The 25,622-nt window shown below is 39.3% G+C and overlaps 1 protein-coding gene across 6 annotated transcripts in view; it reads left to right on the forward strand.

Annotated features, from left to right (window-relative positions):
- Window positions 1-25,622, forward strand: part of ATOSA (atos homolog A) — a 116,211-nt gene that overhangs the window by 9,499 nt on the left and 81,090 nt on the right. For 2 of the 6 annotated variants that reach the window (XM_060618489.3, XM_078448625.2), the window contains exons 1-2: window positions 17,273-17,939; window positions 18,627-18,743. In XM_060618489.3, coding sequence (XP_060474472.2) covers window positions 18,728-18,743 — 16 coding nt within the window. In that variant the 5' untranslated portion in view covers window positions 17,273-17,939; window positions 18,627-18,727. Of the gene's footprint in view, window positions 1-17,269; window positions 17,940-17,989; window positions 18,292-18,626; window positions 18,744-25,622 lie in introns of those variants that run through there. The other 4 variants (XR_013556291.2, XM_060618492.3, XM_060618490.3 and 1 more) reach the window with 4 other exon arrangements.

Here is a 25,622-nt window from a genome sequence, read left to right on the forward strand (position 1 = left end):
CTGCTTTGGACCCTGTGTCTACCTCCCTCTTCCTGTTCTCTCTTTCTCTCTCTCTCAAAATAATTATTGAAAACAACAAAAAAAAGAATCCATGGGGTGCCTGGGTGGCTCAGTTGGTTAAGCGACTGACTCTTGATTTCAGCTCAGGTCATGATCTCAGTTTGTGAGTTTGAGCATCGCATCAGGCTCTGTGCTGACAATGAGAAGCCTGCTTGGGATTCTCTGTCTCCCCCTCTCTCTTCCCCTCCCTGCTTGAGTGTTCTCTCTCTCTCTCTCTCTCTCTCTCTCTCAAAAATAAAATTTAAGAAATCCTATAATATTGAAATACAAATATTTCTTAATTATGATATTTGTCCATTAGCACATTTTATTCTTAAAGTAGAAAAAAAATTGTAATGTTTATTTAATTTTTAGAGACCGAGAGACAGAGCATGAGTGGCAGAGGGGCAGAGAGAGGGAGACAAAGAATCCAAAGTAGGCTCCAGGCTCCGAGCTGTCAGCGTAGAGCTCAACTTGGGCTCAAACTCATGAACCATGAGATCATGACCTGAGCCAAATTCGGCTTGACTGAGCCACCCAGGCACCCCACCATTAGCACATTTTCAAAAAGATCTAGCGGTAGATCTAATAACATAATTTCGAAGTAATAATTATAGATGATGTTGAGATGTAGGTTTCAACTATAATGTGATATGAAAATATCTGTAATTACTATTGATGACATCATGGGTTCTAATACTATGGTTGTTTCTTACATTCATAATCAAAGAAAATACTAAATTTCAGTTAGATTTTACTGAAAATGTACTTTTCTCAGTATCATAGACCTAGTGAAGTCTGTGTATATATCCCAGACTAAGGTTCCCTGTGATCAGAAGGATATCCTGGCTGATAGACTAAGGGGTAAGTCAGAGACAGGAAGGCCAGTTAGGAGGCCATCTCAGTGGTCCAGATAAGCCTGAATGGAGGCTGTGGTAAGAGGTGGAGGGCATGGTTGCTATTTGGAAATAGAATCCAGGTATGTGTGTTGGGAGGGTGAGGAAATGATTTGGGAAATGGGAAAGGGGAATGCCTAGGAGGAATTCTTTCAGGTTCCCAGCTTGGGTAAGAGAGATGATGGCATTCCAAGCTATTACTAGCTCTTAGCTGGATTGTAGTAATCACCTACTAACTAGCTTGTAGGATATGGTCTTGCCTCACTAAGGTCTAATTTCCACAGAGCAGTCAGTGAACTTTTTAAAGATAAGATTACATAATGTCTCTGCTCAAAGGCATGCAATGGTCAAAGTCCCTCCATTAGCCCTTAAGGCTCCATATAATATGGCCCTCCATCTTCTCTCTTCATCTTACTCCCTTCACCCCACCTATTCCCCTGCCTCCCCCATTTACTATGTTCTAGCAAGTTACTCTTCTCAAGTATACAAGGGAATGTTCGTGCTTTGGGCCTTTGCACGGACTCTTCTCTTCGTCTGAAACAGTCTTTCTTTAGATATCCACATGCTAACTGCCTTTAACACCTTCAGGTTACATCTACAAGGTCTATCTCCTCAGGGTGCCTGGGTGGCTCAGTTGGTTAAGCCTCTGATTTCAGCTCAGGTCATTATCTTATGGTTCCTGAGATCAGACCCTTCATGGGGCTCTCTGCTGTCAGCACAGAGCCCATTTCAAATCCTCTGCCTGCCCCCCTGCCCCTCCCTTGCTCACACTTGCTTTCTCTCAAAAATAAACATTAAAAAAAAAAAGCCCTTCCTCAAGTCTCACTCTGTTCTATTTATTCCTAACTTTTAATATACCATATCACTTAATTTATTATCTACCAGCTCTCAGAATAGGAGGCCCTTGAAGACTGGGATCTTTGTTTTGGTCACTGTGGTTTCAAACATCCAGAACAGTGATTGTGCATAGCAGGTGCTTGATAGATACTGTATGAATGAATAGGGAATGATGATATATCTCCAAGAAAGGAAAGGCAGGAAAGGAGCAGAGGTTTTTAGGAAATGAAGGAAATGCTATTGATTTACTTTTTTGAGAAAGGACCTTTAGGCTGTCCTAATGGGTGTAGATAGTAGGTGGTATAGAGTTCAGGGGAAAGGGTGAATGGTGCAGAATTGTAAATAGGGAAGCTGTTTAGCTTGTGGGGAATACTTGAAGCTTGGTCTTGCCCAGAGAGTGCCTGTAGACTGATGAAAGAAAACTGGCAAATTTGGGGGGACAACTGACTTTTAAAAAGTAGTCAAAAAAGGGGCATCTGGGTGGCTCAGTTGGTTAACCATCGTACCTCGGCTCAGGTCATGATCTCAAGGCCCCTGAGTTGGAGCCCTGCATCGGGTTCTCTGCTCTCAGCACAGAGCCTGCTTTGGATCCTCTGTCTGTCTCTGCCCTGCCCTTGCTCACACTCTCTTCTCTCTCTCTCTGTGAAAAATAAACATTAAATAAAAATTATTCAAAAAAAGTAGTCAAAAAAGAAGCGATAGCTTTTTCTACTATTCTTTTTTTTTTTTTTTTTTTTGCTATTGGAGAACACACAGAAATTATTAAATTTAAAAGTGGAAAAGTATATGTTCAGTGAAATTGGTAAGACAAAGTATTTTTAAATTAGATTTTAAAAACGTAATGGATTTTTCTAATTTTGGCAACAGTGCTCTTGTAAACCAGTGTGTTTTGGGGAGTGTTGGAAATGTTTTCTTTCAGCATTTATTTGTGTTTTGTATTTTCTAGCTGATGTGACACCAAGGCATCAGGTCAAATTTCTTTGAATTTTTGAGTGTCAAAGGAGACAGGGTATTACCTGTTTTAATTCTAAGCAATCATGTATTTAAATGTACTCAGAAGCTTAAGTGTGAGATGCAGAGACTGATGCAAAAAGTTGCAAAATTCTAGGGTCTTTGATACATTCTCTTAAAATACAAGTACAAAACAGTCATATAGTGCACTGAATTTAGAGAACTCGTGTATAGGTGCTGAACAAAAGAAAGGAGGACTAGGTGTGAGAGAGGATTTAAATTGTGCAGGCATTCATCTCTGCCATTCCCCCACAATGACTCACTCTCTCTCTCTCTATCTCTCTATCTCTCTCTCTCTCTCTATCTCTCTATCTCTCTATCTCTCTATCTCTCTATCTCTCTCTCTCTCTCTCTCTCTCTCTCTATCTCTCTCTATCTCTCTCTATCTCTCTCTATCTCTCTCTATCTCTCTCTATCTCTCTCTATCTCTCTCTCTCTCTCTCTCTCTCTCTCTATCTCTCTCTCTCTCTCTCTCTATCTCTCTCTCTATCTCTCTCTCTATCTCTCTCTCTCTCTCTCTCTCTACCTCTCTCTCTATCTCTCTCTCTCTCTCTACCTCTCTCTCTCTCTCTCTATCTCTCTCTCTATCTCTCTCTCTATCTCTCTCTCTATCTCTCTCTCTATCTCTCTCTCTATCTCTCTCTCTATCTCTCTCTCTCTATCTCTCTCTCTCTATCTCTCTCTCTCTCTCTCTATCTCTCTCTCTATCTCTATCTCTATCTCTCTCTCTCTCTATCTCTCTCTCTCTATCTCTCTCTCTATCTCTCTCTCTATCTCTCTATCTCTCTCTCTATCTCTCTCTCTCTCTCTCTCTCTCTCTATCTCTATCTCTATCTCTCTCCCCGTCTCTCCCCTCTCTCCTTTCTTTGTTTCCTCTTGTTACCTCTTCTTTTTGAGAGAGAGCGAGAGATTGAGAGAGGGAAAGACCATTCCAGAGGCAGAGGAAGAGAGAGAGAATCTTAAGCTCCACTCCCAGCGTGGAGCTTGACATGGAACTCAATCTCACAACCATGAGATCATGACCTGATCCAGAGCTGAAATCAGGCGTCAGTCACTTAACCGAGTCACACAGTCATCCCAGCTACTATCTTTTATTATGTGAGCATGAAAAGCAAGCCTTGAAGAGGCCATTCGTTAGTTAATAGTTTTCACTGTGCTGTTCGTGTAAGCCTTTCACTATGTTGTGTCATTCTAGTGTTGCATGTAAACTTTTGTAATCAAAATATTCCATTTAAAAATTTTTTGGAGATTTTGATTGAGATTGCATTGATTTTGTAGATTGAAAAACCTTCTCTTCAAAACACTGGGGTTTCCTATCCAGGAAACATTGTCTGTCTCTCTAGCTATCTTGTCTTCTTTTCTGTCATTGTTTTTTTCCATGTAAGTCTTTAACATTTTTCATTAGGTTTACTTCTTTTTTTTAATTTTTTTTTTTACATTCATTTTTGAGAGACAGAGACAGAGCACAAGTGGGGGAAGGGCAGAGAGAGAGGGAGACACAGAATCTGAAGAAGGCTCCAGGATCCGAGCTGTCAGCACAGAACCCGACGCAGGGCTCGAACTCACAAACTGCGAGATCATGACCTGAGCTGAAGTCGGATGCACAACCGACTGAGCCAACCAGGCACCCCTCATTAGATTTACTTCTAAGTGATGTGATGGTTTTGTTGCTATTGTGAATGGATCTCCTTCCCCTAATATTCTCTAACTGGCTATTGTTGGAGTATTAGAAACTATTAACTTTTCAAATATTGATCTTATATTGAATTTCCTCATTAGTTCTAATAGTTTAACCATAACTTCTGAAATAGGTTTTGTTTCTTCTTTTCCATTGACTTGTATTTTAGGTTTCTTCCTGTTTCAATGTGTGTTAACTAAAACCTTAAATAGTGAATAGCAGTGGTGGAAGTATTCTTGTTTTTTTACTTTCAAGGAAATTCTTGCTTTGAATGTTTCACGATTAGGTGTGATGCTTGCTGTAGTGTTACGTAGAATTCTCTATAAGGAAGTTTTACTCTCAGCTTTCTTTGACATTTTGATAGGGATGGAATTAAATTTTGTCAAGTGTACTCTTCAGCCTAAGATGATCATTTGGTTTCTATTTCCTTTAAATGGATAGTGTGGTGATTTGTATTAATAGACTTCATAGGGGCTCCTGGGTGGCTCAGTTGGTTGAGTGTCTGACTTTTGATTTTTGGCTCAGGTCATGATCTCAGGGTTAGTGAGATTGAGCCCTGTTTTGAGTTTTGGCCTGACAGATGGGAGCCTGTTTGGGTTTCTCTTTCTTTCCTTGCCCCTCCCCTGCTCTTTCTTTCTCTAAAGTTAAATAAACTTTTTTTTTTAATGTTCTAAAAAAATAGACTTCATTATTTTGAAGCAGTTGTGTATGCCTACAATAAATTCTCTTAGTCATGATGTAATATATTCCTTTACCACACTACCATATTCTGAGCTGATACTGTATTTGGGATTTTTGCTTCTATGTTTATAAATTTGAGTTGTTTCTTGTGGGTTTTTTTTTTGAAGGGGAGACAGAGACAGTACTTTCCATTTTGGTTTGTTATCAGGATTATGTTGGTCTCAGAATGAAATGTGAAGCTTTTATCCTTTTTTTTTTTTTTTTTTTTTTTTTTTTGCGCTTTGGGAAGCTTGTATAACAAAGAAATCATCTGTTCTTTGATGGTTTTGTAGAATTCTCATGTAAACTTGTAAAGTCTTCTGGGTCTGGTAACTCTTTAGGAGTAGATCTTTGGCTATTCTATTGCTTTTTTTTTTTTTTTTTTTTAAGTTTATTTATTTTGAAAGAGAGAGAGGGAGAGTGAGAATCCCAAGCAGGCTCCACACTGCCAGCACAATGGCCAATGCAGGGTTCAAGCCCACAAACTGTGACATCTGACCTGAGCTGAAACTGAGTCAGACACTTAACTGACTGAGCCACCCAGGCACCCTGGCTATTGTATTTCTTAGATGATGATTGGTCTAGTCTGGTTCTCTACCTGTTCTCAACTCCATTTTATACTTGATATTTTCCATAATACCCACTTTTATTAATTTGCAAATTTGTATAAAATTAGGTAAATAAAATTTTGAGGTAATTAAAATTATCTTTGGTAGCTGTAGTTATGCCATCTGTAATTTCTAAAGTCATCTGTGTTCTTTCCTTAAAGAACTGCAGGCATTGAAACTGCAATCCATTGAATTGAAGACAGTAAGAGATAATCTCGATAGCAGTACTATAGCAATCAAACTACCTCTTACAGCAAGTACAAGTTCAGGTGTTCAGGGATTTGGGAATCTTGAAGAGACAGCCTGAAAAAATGTGAATGGTAGAATATAAAGAGCATCAGTCCTCTGATACTCCAAATAAAATAATAGCTAGAGAATCTGAGAAACTTTGAAGACCTTAACAGTGTTCCTAAAATTCTCCACTCTCACTGGACCATCTTACCTTCACTGGAAATATATTTACTCTTAATTTTAGGTGATCTAAGAAATACAGCATTAAAAATTTTTGCTTGACTATCGAGTTCCCAGCAGGATGTATCAATGTCCATTCCTTGACATTTCAATTTCACCAAGCACCAGATTCCATCTTCTCCATTTTTCTTCAATCTGGGTTAATGAATCACCTATATCTTTGTTAGCCTTGTTATCTTGGGCAATCCATGCCATTAATTTTCAGTTTATCTTTTACTGAGGACGAAGAAAAATGGCCTTTTTACTTCGGGGGCTCACTTTGATTTGTAGGTGGCACATTACCACTGTTGCAAAATACTGGCATATAAATGTCATCACCTTATTCTTTTTTGTTGATTTCTGCAAGCCTCATCTTGTTACTGTCCTTCTGGCTCTACTCAGTGGCCATGTTCTACTTAATAGTTAAAAGCTTTGTTAGCCCCATTTTCTATCATTTGCTTTGTTTCCAAATACAGTAAATCTTTAAAACCTCTGAACTAAACTTTATTCTAATGTAAATGTTGTATCCCTAAAGTGTTAGCATATGCCACACCCTTGTAAATGTGATACATTTAGAAAACCATGAATATTCAAAGAAAATGTAGATCACAAGCTTCTGAGACCTGTTAAGTTTAGATCTGTCCATATAGTACATGTTAAGAGCCAAGCGGTCTAAGTATTCCAGGCTGGACTATAGCACCATACAGTCAGGAGTCATGTCAATCTTGTTCACTATTAAATTCCTAATGCTAGTTCACGTCTGGCACATAGCAGGTAATTACTACATATTGTTGATTGAATGACTGACATTTGTAGGCAATCTAATTAATGTATTTTGACATTTTTAAAATAATTTTTTGTTTGTTTTAAATGTTTGTTTATTTTTGAGAGTGAGCAAAAGCACAAGTAGGAGAGGGACAGGGAGAGAGGGAGACACAGAATGTGAAGCAGGCTCCAGGCTCTGAGCTGTCAGCACGGAGCCCGACGCGGGGCTCTAACTCAAAAACAGTAAGATCATGACCTGAAGCTAAGTCAGACGCTTAGCCCACTGAGCCACCCAGGCACACCTGTATTTTGACATTTTTCACTCATAATTTGGAAGTAATATAAAATTGTATGAGATACTTTTGAGTTTCAACTATTAGGGATGTTCAGGTTGCCTTTGTTTGGAAAGATTTACAGAACCATGAAAGACAGCAACAACAACAAAATCTCGGAAAACATAGGCTTCACAGAAAATTGGGCCATCATTCCCATCACTTGGGACTAGAAACACCCCCAGCAGTCTACTTGTAGTCCTTGGCTTAAGAGCACTTAATGGTCTTTCAGAACTGGGTGTCTCTTACTCAATTTTCAATTGCTCACTGTTAGGGAATCCTCTGTGTCTGCTCTCTGCTCCAGCTGTAACTAACTCTGTATGCCTCAAGCACATGACTACCCTTCTACCACCACCATCATAAAGAGTATGATTAGCTAGTCATTAGCGGATATATTGTATTCCTTCTGGGCTGAGTTCTCTAGGGCTAAACTACTTCACAGGCCACTTGCCAACCTATAGAGTGTTTTCTTCAGTTCAGGTATTACCCTGATTCAATCACTTGTGGCCAGGAGAATAGGGTTACATGGCAAAAAAATAAAAAATAAAAAAGAGGGCCATAAAAGAGGAGGGTACTTTGAGTTCTCTTGCATGGCCTAGAACTACTTTCCTATTAAAAGCCACAGCCAGGGTCTGTCCTGTATAAATATCTAACAATCCAAACAGCCATACTGGTTTTATTTTATATTCATGTTGCCATATCTTTGCTGTGTGGATATCATTTGCCAGACAAGCCATCAATACCTGGCATGTTTCCTAGAATCATCACAGTGTATCCTGATGAAGAGACAGAAATAAGCCATAACTTATTGGGAGGAAAATGTCATGCATAGAGCACACTGAAGAGAAATTGAGTACACGGGCACTTAAGAATAAGAGCTGGGGAGAATTTATTTTCTTGGTTTTTCATATGTGTCATGCCTATAAATCAGAAAATGTTTCTGAAGTGCAGTGCATTACTCTCAGAAAAACAATTTTGGTGAGATCTCTGCATGTTGGATTTTGCCAGTGCACTTCATGAGATCATGGATAATGGCCTTTTTGGGATATAGTACAGATGATATTGAATTCCCAAAATAAGTGTTCAGGGTAAATCTGTTGACTGTTCTCAGAATTATGCTGCCCTGACCTGGTGCAAAGTAGTGATCTGATTCAAAGCAACTATACTGTGAATTTCCCAGTTGTGGGTTATTGAATACACAGTGAGTTCAATGGGGCCCAGGCTACCTCTGTCCATTTGTAAAAAGAGTTTTTCTCTTAGGGGTAACAGGATAGAGAAATCAAAAGAACATTTCTCAGTCCTTCCTTTGACTTCCCTGCAACAGCCAACATCTGAGCACCTATCCTTCTCTTAAGCCATCATCTCTCCATCTGCACCCATGGGGAAGCCACCATTTGTATGCTAATGGTTTCTGAGTAGTATATACCTAGATGAGACCTCATCCCCAATCTCCAGAGCAGAATCTTTCTTTACCTTCAGAATGTTTGTCTAGATGCTTACAGGTTTTTCAGGCATCATGTATCTAAAACTAAATACTCCTATTTCCTACCCCTACCCCAGCACTCAGTGGCCAATCTGATCTTTGTTTTGTATTTCCTACTAGTACCTGTTGATCCACCAACTATTCCAAGCCAGGTTGGGATGGAGTAGTGTAGACAAAAATGCTCCCTTCTCTTTTTTTCTATCAATTCTCCCTTTTAAATCTCTCTCCAGTCTGTCTTTTCTACTCCATTTCCACTGCCATTGCCTTGGTTCAGATCTGCATACTCTTGGGGTTGGCCCATTAAAATAACTTCTTTGCCACTACCTCTCCCACCATCCTCTTTCCATCTCTGTCCTCCACTTTGTTGCTGAAGCCAATTGTTTCTGAAACAATTTAGTTATCTGTTAAAATTGTTTATAGTTTTCTGTCATTCACATGATAAAATCCAAGTTCACTGTTATGGCTACATTGGTTTGCTATTGCTGCAATAATGCTGCAAAACAAATGACTCCAGTTGTATAAAACAATTTATACTCGGGGATGTGGATATATGGGTTGATTGTGGGGGTTTTGCTAATCAAAGCTGGGTTGATCTGTGGGTCAGGAAAGGTGGTTAGAGTTCATTCCACTTTTCTCTCATCTTCCAGGGACCAGTAGGGTAGCCCTGGCAAGTGTTTCTCATGTTAATGACAGAGGTACAAGAGAGCAAACAGTCAAGGCCTCTTAAGGTCTAGCTCAAAACCACCATTTTAGCCTCATTCTTTTCCTCAAAGCAAGTCACATGGCTGAACCAGGATCTGGGAAATGTATTCTGACCTATTACTGAGAGAGACTGCAGTTATATGGGAAAGGCATGGAACTTGGAGTGGGGGGGGGGGGGGGCGGGTGATGAAGAACTGGGGTTAGTTTTTTTAAAAAAGGGGCTTTGTCTAATGCTGTACCTAATCATTTGCATTTAACTTTCTTAAATCTGACCTTCTAATAGGGCATCTTGAACAAAGTGTGTTCTGTCATGCTTCAGTGACATGCTGTGCTTCATCTGTTGGGAACAATTTCCTTCATCTCCATCCCACCCTATTTTGCCTGTCCAATGAGCTCCTCTTCATCTTCTAAAACATGGCTAATACGTTCTTTCCTTCTTGAGCAATTCCTTCTCCTAGAGAGAAGTGATTTTTTTTTTTCTTTTTGAGCTGTGTTCTTTATGCATGAATTTTTTTTCCTGTAATAAAACTAAGCTGTAGTTATTTATTTACATGGCTATCTTCTTTTTAGATTAATAAAATTTTTGAGGGGTCAGTACTAGCTTTTCTGGCCTTTGTCTCTCTAGGGGCCCAGCAAAGTATTTGGCATACAAAGTTCAGTGAATGCTGAATTGGATTACACTTATGTTAGACAAGAATGACATTTTGGAAATAAAGACCAATTACACTGAGTTACAAGTACATAATTTTGCCTGTGCAATTTAGAATAAAGAGGCAGCTAATGTTCCTGTCTCTCTGAAGCATGGCAGTATGAAATTATTGAGATATACACAACAGGCAAATAAAGAATCACTTCTAGAATTCTCTTTATGCCGAACTGAGCTTTTGGGGTTCTGATAGAAGCAGCAGAAGTTTGATTTACTAAAAATACATTGCAGATTGCTCTATCCGGTATATGTGAAGATTTAGTTTCAATTATGTGTTTTTCCATTTGTAAAAAAGAGTTGGGGTTTTCTGCATTATTTCTGTGCAGTCTTAGAAAACTTTTTTTTTTCTTAACCTAAGATAATAGAACCTAAGAAAAGATTTTTCTTACAGACTCTGCTTCCAATTTTTTTTCCCTGAAATACCTAATCATTTACTTTACTATGCACATTTTGAAATAGAGATTATTGTTGTTTATATCTACTTTTTGAGTTAAATGGTATGGATTCCTTTTTTTTTTTTTTAAGTATCAAAAGCACTATCAGTAGAATTACCATTAGAATGCAGTGAACTAATATATTCTGATGAAAAGAGGAAAAGGATCAGTAATTTTACTTATAACAGAGTTAATGGCACTACCAGCTCATGGAGAGTTGAACTGTTTAGAGAAGTCCACCCATCACTACTTCTGAAAATAGTTCACACTGTTTGGGTTAAGGTAGTTCTGTATGTGAGCCTCTGAGAGGCATGCGGCAAAAAAAGAACTTCTGTGAAAACTCAACTGAATCCAACATGTGCTTTAAAGGAAATTTCACTGCTATTCCTACCAAATCTAAGGTACATTCTTACCATGTTGTGGTGCACTCCAGGTCCATTAGGATGTATGGAACTCTTCTTGACAGGACTGGAGCAAGCAGCAAGTTCCCTTATCTCAAAATTTGCACCCCTCGAAAGGCATCACTTGGTTAGGAGGAGAGCTGATTTCAAATGTCTTCTGTCATAAAGCAGTCCTAATAAAAATATTACGTGAGCTACACATGTAGCTTTACGTTCAGTAGCCATATTTTAAAAATTTAAAAAGAAACCTAATCTAAAATAGGATCATTTCAACATGTCAATATTGTAAAAGTATTAATAGAGATATTTTACATTCATTTTTATTACTAAGTCTTTTGAAATCTGGTGTATGTTTTACACTTTGAGTTTGGGTGCTAAACTTACAATAGAAATAATTGATCTGTATTTAGATACCCTAAAATTTACAGTTGGAAAAAGTAGATTCACATACTCAACTTTTTCCAGACATAGTTTTCTATTATTGAAACCAAGAACCCATCATTCCATTTAAATTAATTAAAATTAAAAATTGTGTTTCTCAGTTTCACCAGCCACATTTGAAGTACTCAGTAGCCACAGGTGGCTAGTGGCTACTGACTGGCTGGAACAGTTCTAGAGAATAGTGATGGCTTTTAGGTCTTGAAAAATTACTTGAGTCTTTGTGCCCAGTCTGGTGCTATTCAACATAAGAAATATAAGGGAATTTGAGGTCACGTTTGATTTCTGCCCTTAAAAGATAAAATGTAGTTTTAAGAGTAAAAATAGGCGTTCAGAGAAAACACTTGAGTGTGGGCTTTAGAACACATGATAAGGTAGGACTTGGGCCTTCAAAGTCCAGAAAGGTTTAGGAACTGGGGAGGGATGCATGATGGGGAAATGGCGAGAGCTCAGTGGCATTAAAGTACAGGGTTGGGGTGGAAAACCAAACTAAAGGGGACCAATACCAGTTGGTGGTTAAGAACTTATGCTCCAAAGTCCTGTTCTCTGAGTGTGAATCTTGGCTGTGCCACTTCCTAATTGCTTCACCTTGGGCATGTTATTAACTTCCCTTTTCCTATTTATTTAATTTTAAAATAGGGATAATAATACTTCACAGGGATGTCATGGGGATTAAACAAACTAATCCCTATAGAGTTCTCAATTGTGCTTACCACTTAAGTGTTCAAGAAAAGTTAGCTACTGTTATTAACTTGGTGGCTATTTGCTCTTTGGAGTTTATATGCAAAAAACAAAAATAGGGGCGCCTGGGTGGCTTGGTCGGTTAAGCGTCCAACTTCGGCTCAGGTCATGATCTCACGATTCGTGAGTTTGAGCCCCGCGTCGGGCTCTGTGCTGACAGCTCAGAGCCTGGAGCCTGTTTCAGATTCTGTGTCTCCCTCTCTCTACCACTCCCCTGTTCATGCTCTCTCTCTGTCTCAAAAATAAATAAACGTTAAAAAAAAATTAAAAACAAAAACAAAACAAAAACAGAACGATTTTATTTAGAACTTGTACCTCAAAGCATTGAGCCTAAGTTTATATAAACCAGTTGACATTATAAATGTGCAACCATTTTCAGTGTTCCTGAGCCTTAGTTTTCCCATTTGAAAATTTTGGAATAATTTAACTTCATAATGTTAAAGACATTAAATGAGCTCATTAAAGGAAGTAGACTCCTTCTACTTAGTAGCTATAGCTTTGGGAAAGTTACCTCTCTGAACCTGTTTGCTAATCCATGAGATAAGAAGGTGGTAACAGGATCAAATGTATAATATCTGTGAACTGCTAAGCACAGTTACTGTTATAAAAATGAACAATTACTAACTTTTCAAAAGATCTTAAAACTCTATGACTCAGAGACTTCTAGCAGCTTAGCAAATCTGATTAAGGGTTTCCATGGCTTGAAATTTAGATGCTTTTGTATTTCTAAGTACTACAGTCACTTCTGCAGACAGGAAGTAGAATCACTTTTCATTTCCTTATACTTGTGGTCATAGAAGGTAGACAAACAGGAGCCTCAAAAAAAAAAAAAAAAAAAAACAAAAAAAACAAAAAAAACAGCCAGTCAATTTAAGGGAAGGTGGAGGATTATTTATTAGAAACAATACCTTAGCAACAACTCCACAATCTTTCTCCCTTAGAAACAAATGAACTGCAATGAATTTAAGTGAACCATTGGAAACAAGTTAGCTTTCTGAAAAGATAGCTTGCCTTTCCTCTTGTTATTTCAAGAACTAAAAGTACACAATTCGATTTTTTTTTTTTTTACTTATAATGCAAGACTAGCTTTATCTACATGTTAATTGTACTGTTCATTATTTTATGATGAAACAGATTGGCCATTCACCATATTTAAAATAGTGTATTTTCAATTCATGATTCTCAACCACTTAGTCATGATCATCCTTTATCTATGGTCAAAGTTGTTCTTCCACACTTAAGAGTTTTTTTTCACATTTGCAAGTGATTTACTGTAATTATTACAGAATTGAAGATGTCCATATTTAGGTGACCATTCGGAGCCTGGAACTTTAGAAAACTTGCAATATCAGCAATACAACTTACAAGCCAAGAAAAAAATTAAAGCAATATTGTTAGAGTTCTAGATAAGTTCCCTAAGGCTACAGTAACAAAATACAACAAAGTTGAGTGCCTTAAAACAATGATAATTATTCTCTCATGGTTCTGAAAGTGGGAAGGGCAAAATCAAGGTATTGGCAGTGCCATACTCCCTCTGAATTCTCGGGAGGAAAATCCTCACTTGTTTCTTGATAAATTCTGGTAGCTCCAGGCAATCTTTTGCATTCTTTAGGCTTGCGGCTGTATCATTCCTGTCTCTGTCACATGGCCACCTTCCCTGTCTCCTCTGTCTTCAAATTGCTCTCACTTTATTAGGAAACTAGTAGTTGGATTTAGGGGCCCACTTGAATCCATTATGACCTGGGCTTAACTTGATTATATCTGCAAGGCCCTATTTCCAAACAAGGTCACATTCACAAGTACAGGGATTAGGAATTCAACATAATATTTTGGGGGGCACAATTCAAACCAGGACATTCCTACTATTACGGGACAGTACATCAAGGACAGTGAAAACCTCTCCTTCACATGTGAAGTTTGTGCCACTAACTGATTTCCCAACGCTCTAGCTTTAACCTACTAGAGAGAAAATGTCAATCACTATTCGGGGTACAGTTTTGGGGCATGTAAACGAAAATTTTATTGGTTAATATAAAGTTTGACATGTATTTTGTGCCAGGTCCTCTGCTTAGTGCTAGAGATACAAGAAGAAAAGGGTGCCCATCTCTACTTTGGTAGAGCTCATTCGGGTACCCTGGACTCATTCCATGACCTTGGTAAAGTAACAGCCCTGTATTAATAAAATGGGCAAACCAGTTATCCTCAACACCTCAGTGAAAGAACTAATAGAGACCTCCATTAAATATGGTTTTGTTACATACTACTTCAACAAAACCTGTAAAAGTTGAGGAGATTACGTCCTTGCTGAAGAATGATTTTTTTTTTTTTTTTTTTGAAATTATATGTCTTTGGAACACTATGGGAAAGCAAAATGGAGAGCAAATCAGATAGAAAAAGGGGAAGATTCCTGTCAGCTGTTTTGACTTCCTTGCTTTGCTGACCCTTACCCCTCACCAAGTAGAAACCAGAGATGTTTGTTTTGCTTGGGTGCCCCAAAGTGCAAACACATTTATCACGAACACTTAGAGTTGCCATTGTGGGAGGGTCCTTATTTCCAACCCATTCTGGATATGTTTTCTACAATAATAGAATTGCTTTACAAAGGAAAGAAATTACCTTCTGTGAGAGTTAAAATGCTTCATTTTTACAGGTGAAAAAAGGCTCTGGAATGTGACTTGACCAAAGCTATGCCATAGTCAATATTGTAAGCTCCATAAGAAAAGTGACCCTGTTTTTCATCACCTTTTATTCTGAGACTAGGATGTGCCTAGCAAATAATGAGTGTTCAGTAAATGTGTGTTAAGTGAATGAAACAACTTGAAGAATGGGTCAAAAATAACACTTTTAAGTACCCTTTGACATAATGATCTCCGATTGTTAAACAGATTTAAGATTCCTAATAAAAATCTTCAAGTTAGTCTAAGAAATGTTCAGACATCATCATTTATTTATGTGCTATTAAAACTGAATTATGGAAAAGAGAATTCTAATTTGTGTTCCATATTATCCAATATTCTCAACTTCAGCTCTCAACATTTTTTCTGGTCTTTATACCTTTTGCAAAATAGGCAGAGGAAAAGGAGCTAAATCGCAGATCTGGCTTCCAGATCTGTTCACTTACTAAGCCTTTTACAATAGCTGTTATCTGGTCCCAGCTGTTGTGCTAAATTTAGGGTTTTGGATTATCTGGAAGTGTTCCTTCTGTCTCCCATTACCAAGGTTAATCGAGAGGTGTTTGTAGAACAAGTAAAACTTCACAAAGGAAACTACATATTAGAGTATTCACTAATATCAGAATCAGGTCCACTAGGAGTTAAGATTTGTAGCCATTACAGAGACTAAGGAACTGTTGCCATTTGCCAGAAGTTTCATCTTCATGATAGAACATTTTCCTGAAAATGAAATGTTACCCTCATGAATGTTCTGCCCTGTTTTGGTTAGATACAATCTTAGAGTTAAGGTTAATCATTGCAGTTGTCCATGTGATTTTACTGTAAATATCAAAACATCTAGAAAATTAGTATTTTTCTTAATTGAAGTTTCATGTATTTGTTGTAAGGCAAAAAAATGCAAAAATTTCTGATGTAAAAGTAATACTGTAAAACCTTGGAAACCACAAAGGAGTACAAAAACTATAAAGTAGATCACCTTTTTAAAAAATGTTTATTTTGGGGCACCTGGATGGCTTGGTCGGTTAAGCGTCTGACTTCGGCTCAGGTCATGATCTCACGGTCTGTGAGTTCGAGCCCCACGTCGGGCTCTGTGCTGACAGCTCAGAGCCTGGAGCCTGTTTCAGATTCTGTGTCTCCCTCTCTCTCTGCTCCTCCCCTGTTCATGCTCTGTCTCTCTCTGTCTCAAAGATAAATAAACGTTAAAAAAAAATTAAAAAAAAAATGTTTATTTTGAGAGAGTGCAAAGGAGGGGCAGAGAGAATCCTAAGCAGGCTTTGCTCTGTCAATACAGAGCTCATGGGAAGCTTGATCCCACCAGTGGGTGGGAACATGACCTGAGCCAAAATCAAGAGTCAGAGCCACCCAGGTGCCCCTACAATAAATCACCTTTAGACTTACCATAATACTTTCCGGTTTTGATTCTTAAATGCAAAATTATTTCATTAAAAGAAAAAAACCTTTTCATATGACAGCAAGAGCATTGCAGATTTGGTACTTTGTCTGTTTTGAGCTCACAACCCCCTATGTACTTTGTCTATAAACTGAGTAGCTAATAGCTTCAGCCCTTGTTAGGACTGCTTTTTTTTTTTTTTTTTTTTTTTTTAAATTACTGCAGATCCTTGTCATCTGTTTGTGTTGAAGTGATGACACATCACAACACGAAATGTCATCATGTCACATTGTTATAGGACAACAAAATTACAGCTCAACAATAACATGGTGTCAAAAGTGTCTTCCTGCCATGAGTCAGGGTTTTAGACGTTATAAAAGTTATTTTTAGCACAGCGAGTATCTTGGGAGCTTGGGTTCCGAATTCTGCTTAAAACCTCTAGGGATTTAGGAAAATCTAGAGTGAGAGGGGCTTCTTGCTCTTGAACTCCTCACTCCTTGATGCGCCTGGCTGCCCCCTCTCCTGCCACATTAGACCCGGGTTCCACCGTGTGCTGCAATCCACTGGGGCTCGGTCACAACCCAGAGCCAACATCCCATGTGGAGGAGGAGGAGACTATAATTATCCTCCACGTCTGGGGCAGCCCCGGGATGACATCTCCCCAGTCACCCTGTGTTCTAATAGCGCAGCTCGGATTCCTGGTCCCAGACGCGCGGCAGCCGGCTCTCAGCGCGGCCAGGGGCCGAGCGGGGCCGCAGCGCGTCGCGCCTCCCGAGCCTCCCAGGCTCTGTCAGCCCTTCGCAGCTGCCGTTCCCCCGCGCCCGCGCAGCAGTCGGGCACCTGCACCGAAACCCAGGCCGCGGGGCTAGCGGCCCCGGGCGTGCGGGGTGTTGCCATAACAACCGGGCGCCAGCCGCGGAGGCCGCCGGGGAGGAAGTGACGAGCGGTGGGTTGGCTGTTGTTGGGACACGTGACCCGGGCAGTGTTTTGACAGGGCAAACAGCAGAGAAAGAACTGGGCGAGCGAGGGGGATCGGGAGCTGGGGCGCCAGAGCTAGAGACAGCGGGCGGGCGAGGAGCTGGCAAAGGCGCAGGGCAAGCGGGCCGGCCGGGGCGACGGGCGGGCGAAGCCCGGGGGCCGCGGGGCTCGGGTGCGAGTCGGGCAGGGGGACGGGCTGAGCGCTGGGAGTGAAGCGAGGCGGCGGCTGAGGCGGGGGTGGATGGCCACAAGGGCGCCCGGGAGCTGCGTCGGGCTTGTCGTCTCGGGCCCCCATGGTCCTCTAACGCAGCCCCGGGGGCCGCTGCGCGCCACGTTCCGCTCTCGCCGGCCCTGTGCCTCTCGGAGCCTCGGGTCTGAGGTGGGAGTGTGATGTGAGCCGCTGGGCGAGCGGCGTAGAGAAGTGCCAAGAGGAGGAGGGCTTGGGACGGGTGAGGAGGGAGAGTTAGTCAGCAGAGGTCGGCCGAGGGAGCCATGAAAACAACTCTCCGGCGGGAAGAGGGGCTGGCGCGGCGCTCGGTGCGGCGAGGCTGAAGGAAATCCGGGGCCGCGGAGGGACGGAAGGCGCCCGCAGTGGGCAGGCTGCGCCGAGCAGGGGCGAGCGCCCAGCTGTAAACACCCCTCCTCAGGCTCACCTCAGGTCGGGCCAGTCAGGGTTGGGGGTCTGGTGCGTGTGGCGGTCGCGGGGGGGGGGGGGGGGGGGGCGCGACCCGGGACAGCCCAGTAGAGTTCGTTTGGGGCTGGGGGCTGGGCGCGAGGATATGACTCGCATTTCTTTCTGACCCTCTTATTGTGTAAACTTGGCCGCGGTTGCCACACGAAGGCTAGCCAGAGGGTAATTACACAGGTGAGGCCCTTCGGGGGCGGGCGGGGCTCCTGGCTAGGCGCTAGGGGTCGTGAAGAGTTTCCTGCGCCCGGGCACCTGGACGGAGAATTTCTGTACCAGCCAGTGCGGAGGTGCCTCTGTTCGCAGCGGCGTTTTTTACAAAGGGGTTAGTTAGCTCGTGTTGCTTGAACCTGTTTTTTTGTTTTGTTTTTTTTTTTTTCTTTCTTGCCTGTATCTCCAGGTTATAAATAGATCTTTCTTTTGGTTCAGAGACGCTGTGTCAAGGAAGGACACTTTGGCCTGGAGAGCACACGGGCGGGAAGAGGGGTGCTGGGTCCGGAGGAGATGGGGCAGGCCGTGCACAGAGAGTTTTGCTTTTTTCGGAGCTGCCGAGGGTTGCTGTCACCGCAGTTAGTTGCCAGGAAGAGGCCTGTTCACAGTAGTTTTCTTGCAAGGTCTGGGTGTCAGAGCCTGGATTAATTTTATTTTGGTCTCTTTCAGCATTTTGAAAACGGAGCTGTAGCCACAGGATCAGCGGCGAGCTTGTTGAAAGAACCCACAAGTGTATTTCACAGCACCTTGGGTGGAAATTGGATGTGAAAATGAAGCCAGACCGAGGTAAATGACTTACTTCAGTAGGATTTTTTTTTTATTTTTTTTTATTTTATTGTGCCCCGGTTTGTAAGTGTTAACCTAATTCTTTGGCAGGATCAATTCTTTGCTTGTTACATATGCCCACTTGTTTCTGTTATAGGTTCCAGCAGGTGAGGTAGAGGAGGGCACAAGGAAGACAGGGTTAGAATCTAGATGGGAGGATATATTCTTCAGAAGTGTTTGGAAAGTAGTAATTTCAAGAGATACTCTAGTGTCACTCAAAATGAAATTACCAGGAGCAGCATTTGTATCCGTTGCCACAATAGTTGACATCTTTTTAGAGTCACAATTTTTTTTTTTTTTTTCTGGTAACGTCAATCTGACTTCAACTTTACGGTTACAAACTTTCAACTGGAGAACTTGAACTTGATAAACTGAGAAAATTTAAGATTGAGTTGACAAATACTATTCTATTACTGTTAGTGCTTTTATTAGCTGATTTTTGTGCTTTAGGCAAACTCTAAAAGTTTGCAAAGCAGTCCAGAGCCTTAAATGTGTCCTTTCCTTTCTAAACCTGTATTTTCAGGATTTATGAGAATAACGTATACTGTGCTTTTCAAGGATTTAAAAGGAATTAAACACTAATTTATCAACCTTCTTTTGATTAATGACAAGGACCAAGTTTAGGAGATTATTAATATAGTAGTAGTTAAGAGTGAAGACTTTTAGATGCGGGTTTGATTCCAAGGAACATTGTTGGAAGAGGATTATTGTATTTGGTACAGAGTTGGACTAGATGACAGAGTTGAGACTTTAGGATTGGAAATAGTAATTTATCTTCATATAAATGAGATGCTCATTTTTTAAAAGATGTAATAAAATATTTCCTTATTTTTTTCAAAGTGTATTCAAAGGCTTTTTCTTTTCTAGTTTTAAAATAGGGCTTTGCTAATGGTGCCTTTCAAAATGCACCAGGAAGAAGTGGAGAAAGCCATACTTAAGTTAGTGGTTTAAATTAGTTTTAAGTGTTTGGCTGTTTTTAAAAAATCAGCTATGTATGCATGAAGTATTAGCAAGTGTATTGTTACTAAGCAGGTTGCTTGTGTAGAATGCCAAGTTGAGATTTTTAGAGTACATCAGTGACTTTGGAAAAATGGCACCAAGATCAGTAATTGCATGTCAAAATAAATAAAATAAAAGCAGCTCTTTGTTTTGGGGTTTTTTGTTGTTAAAATTTGCTTTAGGCTGTAAGCAGCTTAAAAAAATAATATTTGCACACATCTCTATTTTAGCCAAAACTGGTATCAAACACAATAAAATGTTAGTTATGTGCTGATACAGATTACTAGGAAAAATAAATACCTTTATTCATTAAGAATAAATAGAATAAGAATAAATTTTTTCTCTTGAAAATTGTAGCTTTCTTTAGCATTATGATGTAAAAATGATAGAATTGCAAGTTTAGTATTATGATTATATTTCATCATGATGATACAGATCTTTAGGCCCATGGCCTAAAGGATCTTTTACTTTGCCAAACAGTATAGAAATACAAAAGTAAACCTTTCACAAAGCGTACTTACCCTTACTCTGTGAGTGTGGTCTTGTCTTTTCTGTTCTATTTCTATTTTTAAAAACTGCTGTCACAACCCATTGAATGGATTTCTTGACCTGCAGTTGGAAAGGCACATGACGGGCAGTACTTAGCTAAATGACAGTAATAATTCATTTGCTTCTACGTTGGTGTCTAAGAAACTGAGTGAATTCTCTGTATAATTGAAACTTTACTCTTTAAATGCCAAAAATATTTTCAACTCTAATCATGATGTATGGACAGACCTCTAAAACAGGGCTAGAAAGGCCCTACAGAGAGATTTAAATTTATGAGCTTTTTGGGTTTGGAGTTTTTGTTTTTGCCTCTAAAATCACGTCTCCTTTTTTGTTTTTTTGTGAGATCTGATTTTTAAATTCTCATTTAATTGTTGCTGCTGTCAGCAGTCTTTGCTGTTAATGTTTATTCTTGCCTCCTTTTAATTTCACTGCTTTTGGTCTCTGGGCTAGAGAACTTGGTAACTGTACTTAACACTGAGTTCTCTATAAAATAAGAGTAAATAGGAGAACCCTTCAGATTTCTATGAGAATCTGAGTAAAGTGTGTGAATTCTAGTGTAGAGAGAGACTCCGAGATATTTGCTTAGCAGGATACAGCTGTGCTTCAGAGAGTTTCTAAATAAGTAGTTGGGTGGCTAGTTTAAAAAGTCAGTTTCAGTGAGGAACCATAAATATAACAGCTTTAATTAATTCACCTGTGTTTTTATGCAGGCTCAGGGTTCTTTTGGGGGGGGTTAAATGGGGTCAGTTTTTCAGAGTTTCATATGCTCTTATATAAATGACACTAATAATGTGCACCTAAGATTTCTAGTTTGTTTTGTTTTTTTCTAGTTTTCTAGTTTCGCTTTCTTAAAAGTGAAATAAGACTTGCAGAGCAGTGTGAGGATGGTATCTTTTATATTTAAAAACATTTTAAAATTATTAATGTTTCACACAATTTTATACATGTTTGTATATACAGAAGTCAATAGGAATTTGTTTCAGAAGGGGAGGGAATATATGTTCATCACATATGTTCTTTCCAAAGCATGCAGCAGTTTTCACAGAAATAACCTTTTTTTGCACTCATTTCATTGATTTATATATTATTTAAATAAATTAGTTATTATAAATAGGGTGGTATTATAAATAACTTTTGAGAACAAACACCAGATTGTAATGAAGCATACAACTCAACTGGTAGAAGTAGAAAGTGCAAACAACTAGAAAGTACCTTGTTAGCAGCCAGTGTCTGCCAGTTTATTTTTATGGAGGCTATGGAAAGCATTGGTCCATCTTGCTAATTGATTAAGCAAAAGTCTTTTAGGAAAATTTCGGTACTTTCAGATAATTTAAGATGCGAAATGTAGCCATTGGCCTATATAGTAACAATAGTTAATAGTATTTTACCATAGTCTGAGGTAAATTATTTTTTTATTTTTTTAAGTTTTTTTTTTTTTTTTTTTTTTCCAACGTTTTTTATTCATTTTTGGGACAGAGAGAGACAGAGCATGAACGGGGGAGGGGCAGAGAGAGAGGGAGACACAGAATCGGAAACAGGCTCCAGGCTCCGAGCCATCAGCCCAGAGCCCGACGCGGGGCTCGAACTCACGGACCGCGAGATCGTGACCTGGCTGAAGTCGGACGCTTAACCGACTGCGCCACCCAGGCGCCCCTTTTTTAAGTTTTAAGTAGTAACATAACATTACTTGGGCATTGCAGCCAAAGATGAGTCTTTGATGTTATCATTGGCACAGGATTTGGGAATAGACCTGTTTGTATCTTTGTTCCTTTACTTACTAGCTAGGTAATCTTCTATCAAATTATTTAATCCCTCAGAGTCTCAGATTGTGTGTACAATGGGGATAATTCTAATTTCTCATAGTTGTTAGAATGAAATATGTTAGTGGTTAACACATAGTAGGTTTTAAGTAAATGGTACCTTTGATCATGTTTAGATGCCTAACATTTGGCCAGTTACAAAAGAATGTTTGAGGAAAGAAAATAATCAAATGTGCAATAACCTCATACTGTTTTGTTTCGTTACGTTTCGCATTCATAGTGTTCAATCTGCTAAAGCTCAAGGAGATTTAATTGGCTTTTAATATATAGTCATCTGAGAAAATAAAAAAGCTATGAAAGGGTGGTTGACATACATGTATGATTTCTTTATACTGTCATTTGTTATAATCATAGCTTAAAATATAAGGGGGGGCATGGGTGGACTAAACTTCCTGGGAATGGATTTTTAAATCTATTAAATGTGTCAACTGCTGACTAGAGCTGGGCAGCTGGGAGGTTCAACAGTGTTATCCACCTTGTACCCAAGGATGTAAACTTTGGACCTGGTCCTAGATAGATACTGAGTGCCCAGTATTAAAAGTCTAAAGCATGGCCTTTGCATTGAAACAATTAAAACGCTTTGTGGTTTTAACCTTTAATAATTACTTGTGTTATACATGTGTAGTATTTCTGGAGTCCTAAATTTATCGTATTGCATGAAAATAAAAAGCTTTTTAATTTTGAAGGTAAAAGTTTGCTATGCTTTATGTTTTTGTTAGAAACAATTTTTTCATCAGACATTTCTAAGAGTATCTGAACTTATCTGAGCTTATCAACTGTTACAAAAGACTAAGTCTGCCTATAAAATCTAGTAAATCATCAATAAATCAGTAATTTAAAATACTATATTCCAATTCATATTTGAATACATATTATTGGTGATTTATGATTGTTAAATAACACTATTAGTGTAAACCGGTTTTTTTTTTTTTTTTTGGAGGTTAAAACTGAGAGGAGTGCAATCGTAGTTTTTTCCCTTGTTAGAGATTTGTGTCCCCTCCCCAAATTCATGTGTTGAAATCTTAAGCACCCCCCCAAAGTGATGGTGGGTAGGAGGTGGACCCTTCAAAAGGTGATTAGGTTGTGATCAGGTGGAGGCCTCATGAATGGCATTAGTGCCCTTATAAAAGTGGCCAAAGAAAGCCCTTCCACCATCTGAGGTCATGGTGAAAAGACAGCCATCTATGAGGAAGCCAGCTCTCTCCAGACTCTTAATCTGCTGGTGCCTCGATCTTGGATTTCCCAGCCTCCAGAACTGTGAGACATAAATTCCTGATGTTTATAAGCCACTTAGTTTATGGTATTTTGTTACAGCAGCCTAAAAAACTAAGAGACTCCCCTTCCCTGTGTTAATTATATTACAAGTTTAGGCTTTAACCTTAGTATAACAGTGGCTTATGAACTTACTTAGGATATGATACAACCCTATTAACCTCAACCAATTCCTTCCTAGGCAACTGAAATAGGAGGAAAGAAGTGGTTAGACCTAGACAAACAATTAGCAAGGGAATAAGATGCCTTGCTTATTTGCTTAAAATAGCTCATTGTTAGCCAATGTAAATCAAACAATAGAAATGAGAGCTGTTAGAGGAAAAGAAAACAAATGTTGATGAGATTAAGTAGTCTAGATTAATAAGCCTTTTATTAAATTCCCAGGAGGAGGTGGTGGTGGTAGTGTTAATAATAACAGCTAACTCTTTTTTTTTTTTTTTTAAATGTTTTTTATTCATTTTTGAGACCGAGAGAGACAGAGCATGAGCAGGGGAGGGGCAGAGAGAGAGGGAGACACAGAATCTGAAGCAGGCTTCAGGTTCCAAGCTGTCAGCACAGAGCCCGTCGCGGGGCTGGAACTCACAGACTGTGAGATCATGACCTGAGCTGAAGCCGGACACTTAACCGACTGAGCCACCCAGGCGCCCCAACAGCTAACTCTTATATATACTATGTGCCAGACACTGTTCCAAATAGTTTACATATATCATTCATTTAATCTTCACAGTTGCTTAAAGAAGTAGATGTTTTTGTCACCTTCGTTTTATAAATAAATGAATCTGACTCACAGAGATTTGGTAAGTTACCCAAAGTCACATAGCTAACAAGAGGGCTAGCTCAGGTTTGAAGTGAGCTCAAGTATATACTTTTAATCCTCTGACATTATAAGATAATGGGATCAAATTGGCTTGAGGAAAACCCAAAACAGATCTGGTAAGTATTGTGACCTTGGAAAACTCCTTATCTTCTCTACCTCGCCTTCTTCATCTTTACAGTGAGGAAAGTAATAGTATCTTGCTTACGGTTGTTTTCAGGATTAAATACATGTATTTAGTGTTCTTAGAACTGTGGCTGGCTCATGGTAAACATTCAGATGTGAACTGCTTTTGTTATAAGCCATACTCTAAGAATTAAGTCATTTAGAGGACAAAAGAGAGGCTAATTCAACTGTACATGTTTTGTGTACTCACTGTGATATCAAGTCAGAAGTTACTGCTGGTCTAGGGGCGCCTGGGCGGCTCAGTCATTTAAGCATCCAACTTTGGCTCAGGTCATGATCTCATGATTTGTGGGTTCAAGCCCTGTGTCAGACTCTGTGCTGACAGCTCAGAGCCTGGAGCCTGCTTCGGATTCTGTCTCTCTGTCTCTGCCACTCCCCTGCTCACTCACTCACTTTCTCACTCAAAAATAAACGTTAAAAAAAAAAAAAAAAAGTTACTGCTGGTCTATCCTCCATTTACACTGATGGGTCTTGACACACTGTAGCTGTTAAACAATTGCTGGTTTGATTTAACTTCTGAAATTAGATACTAACAGGATTGACATAGACCTTCCCTGTCTATGTTTTTGCCAATCATCTAGTAAGAAGGAAATGATTCAGTGCATGGAAACTGTCATTTCTTTGAAGCATGAGAAAAAAGATAATTGGAAGGCAGAATCGAGAGGCTAGTGTGTGTACAGGGAATGTGACTTAAAAGGTGATTTCCATTTCAAAAAGGTGAAGAAACCCATGGAGACTGAGCATTCTGCATTATGAACAAGTATAGAAAAAATGGTTAAAAGAAAAACATTTATATTTACTTTTTTGTCTTCTCAACTTTATATCGAATTATAGGACTATGGTTCCCCCATTTGAGGCTGAGGATATTAAAAACTAAGTTAATATCAAACTTAGAATTCTAATTTAATACTGAATTTTATTTTGCAATAACAAAAAAAAAATTGGTGGTATCTGGAAACAGTACTTCTTTTTCAGTATGTAAACAGATTTGTCAATAATTCTGTCTTTTCTCAAATGGGTGGAAAATGAGAATAGTTCATTCATTATATTAGACATTCATGTTAAACTGAAACAGGATGGACTGGGTAACAATGTGAATACCATGTCAAAAATATTAGACAATAATCGATGTGTAATACCAAAGACAACAATGATCGGAGCTGTTTTATTTTCCTTTTCATATAAAAGATACGGATGCAA

The sequence above is a fragment of the Panthera onca genome, chromosome B3, assembly GCF_046562875.1.
Source record: "Panthera onca isolate mPanOnc1 chromosome B3, mPanOnc1 haplotype 2, whole genome shotgun sequence".
Lineage (NCBI taxonomy): Eukaryota > Metazoa > Chordata > Mammalia > Carnivora > Felidae > Panthera > Panthera onca.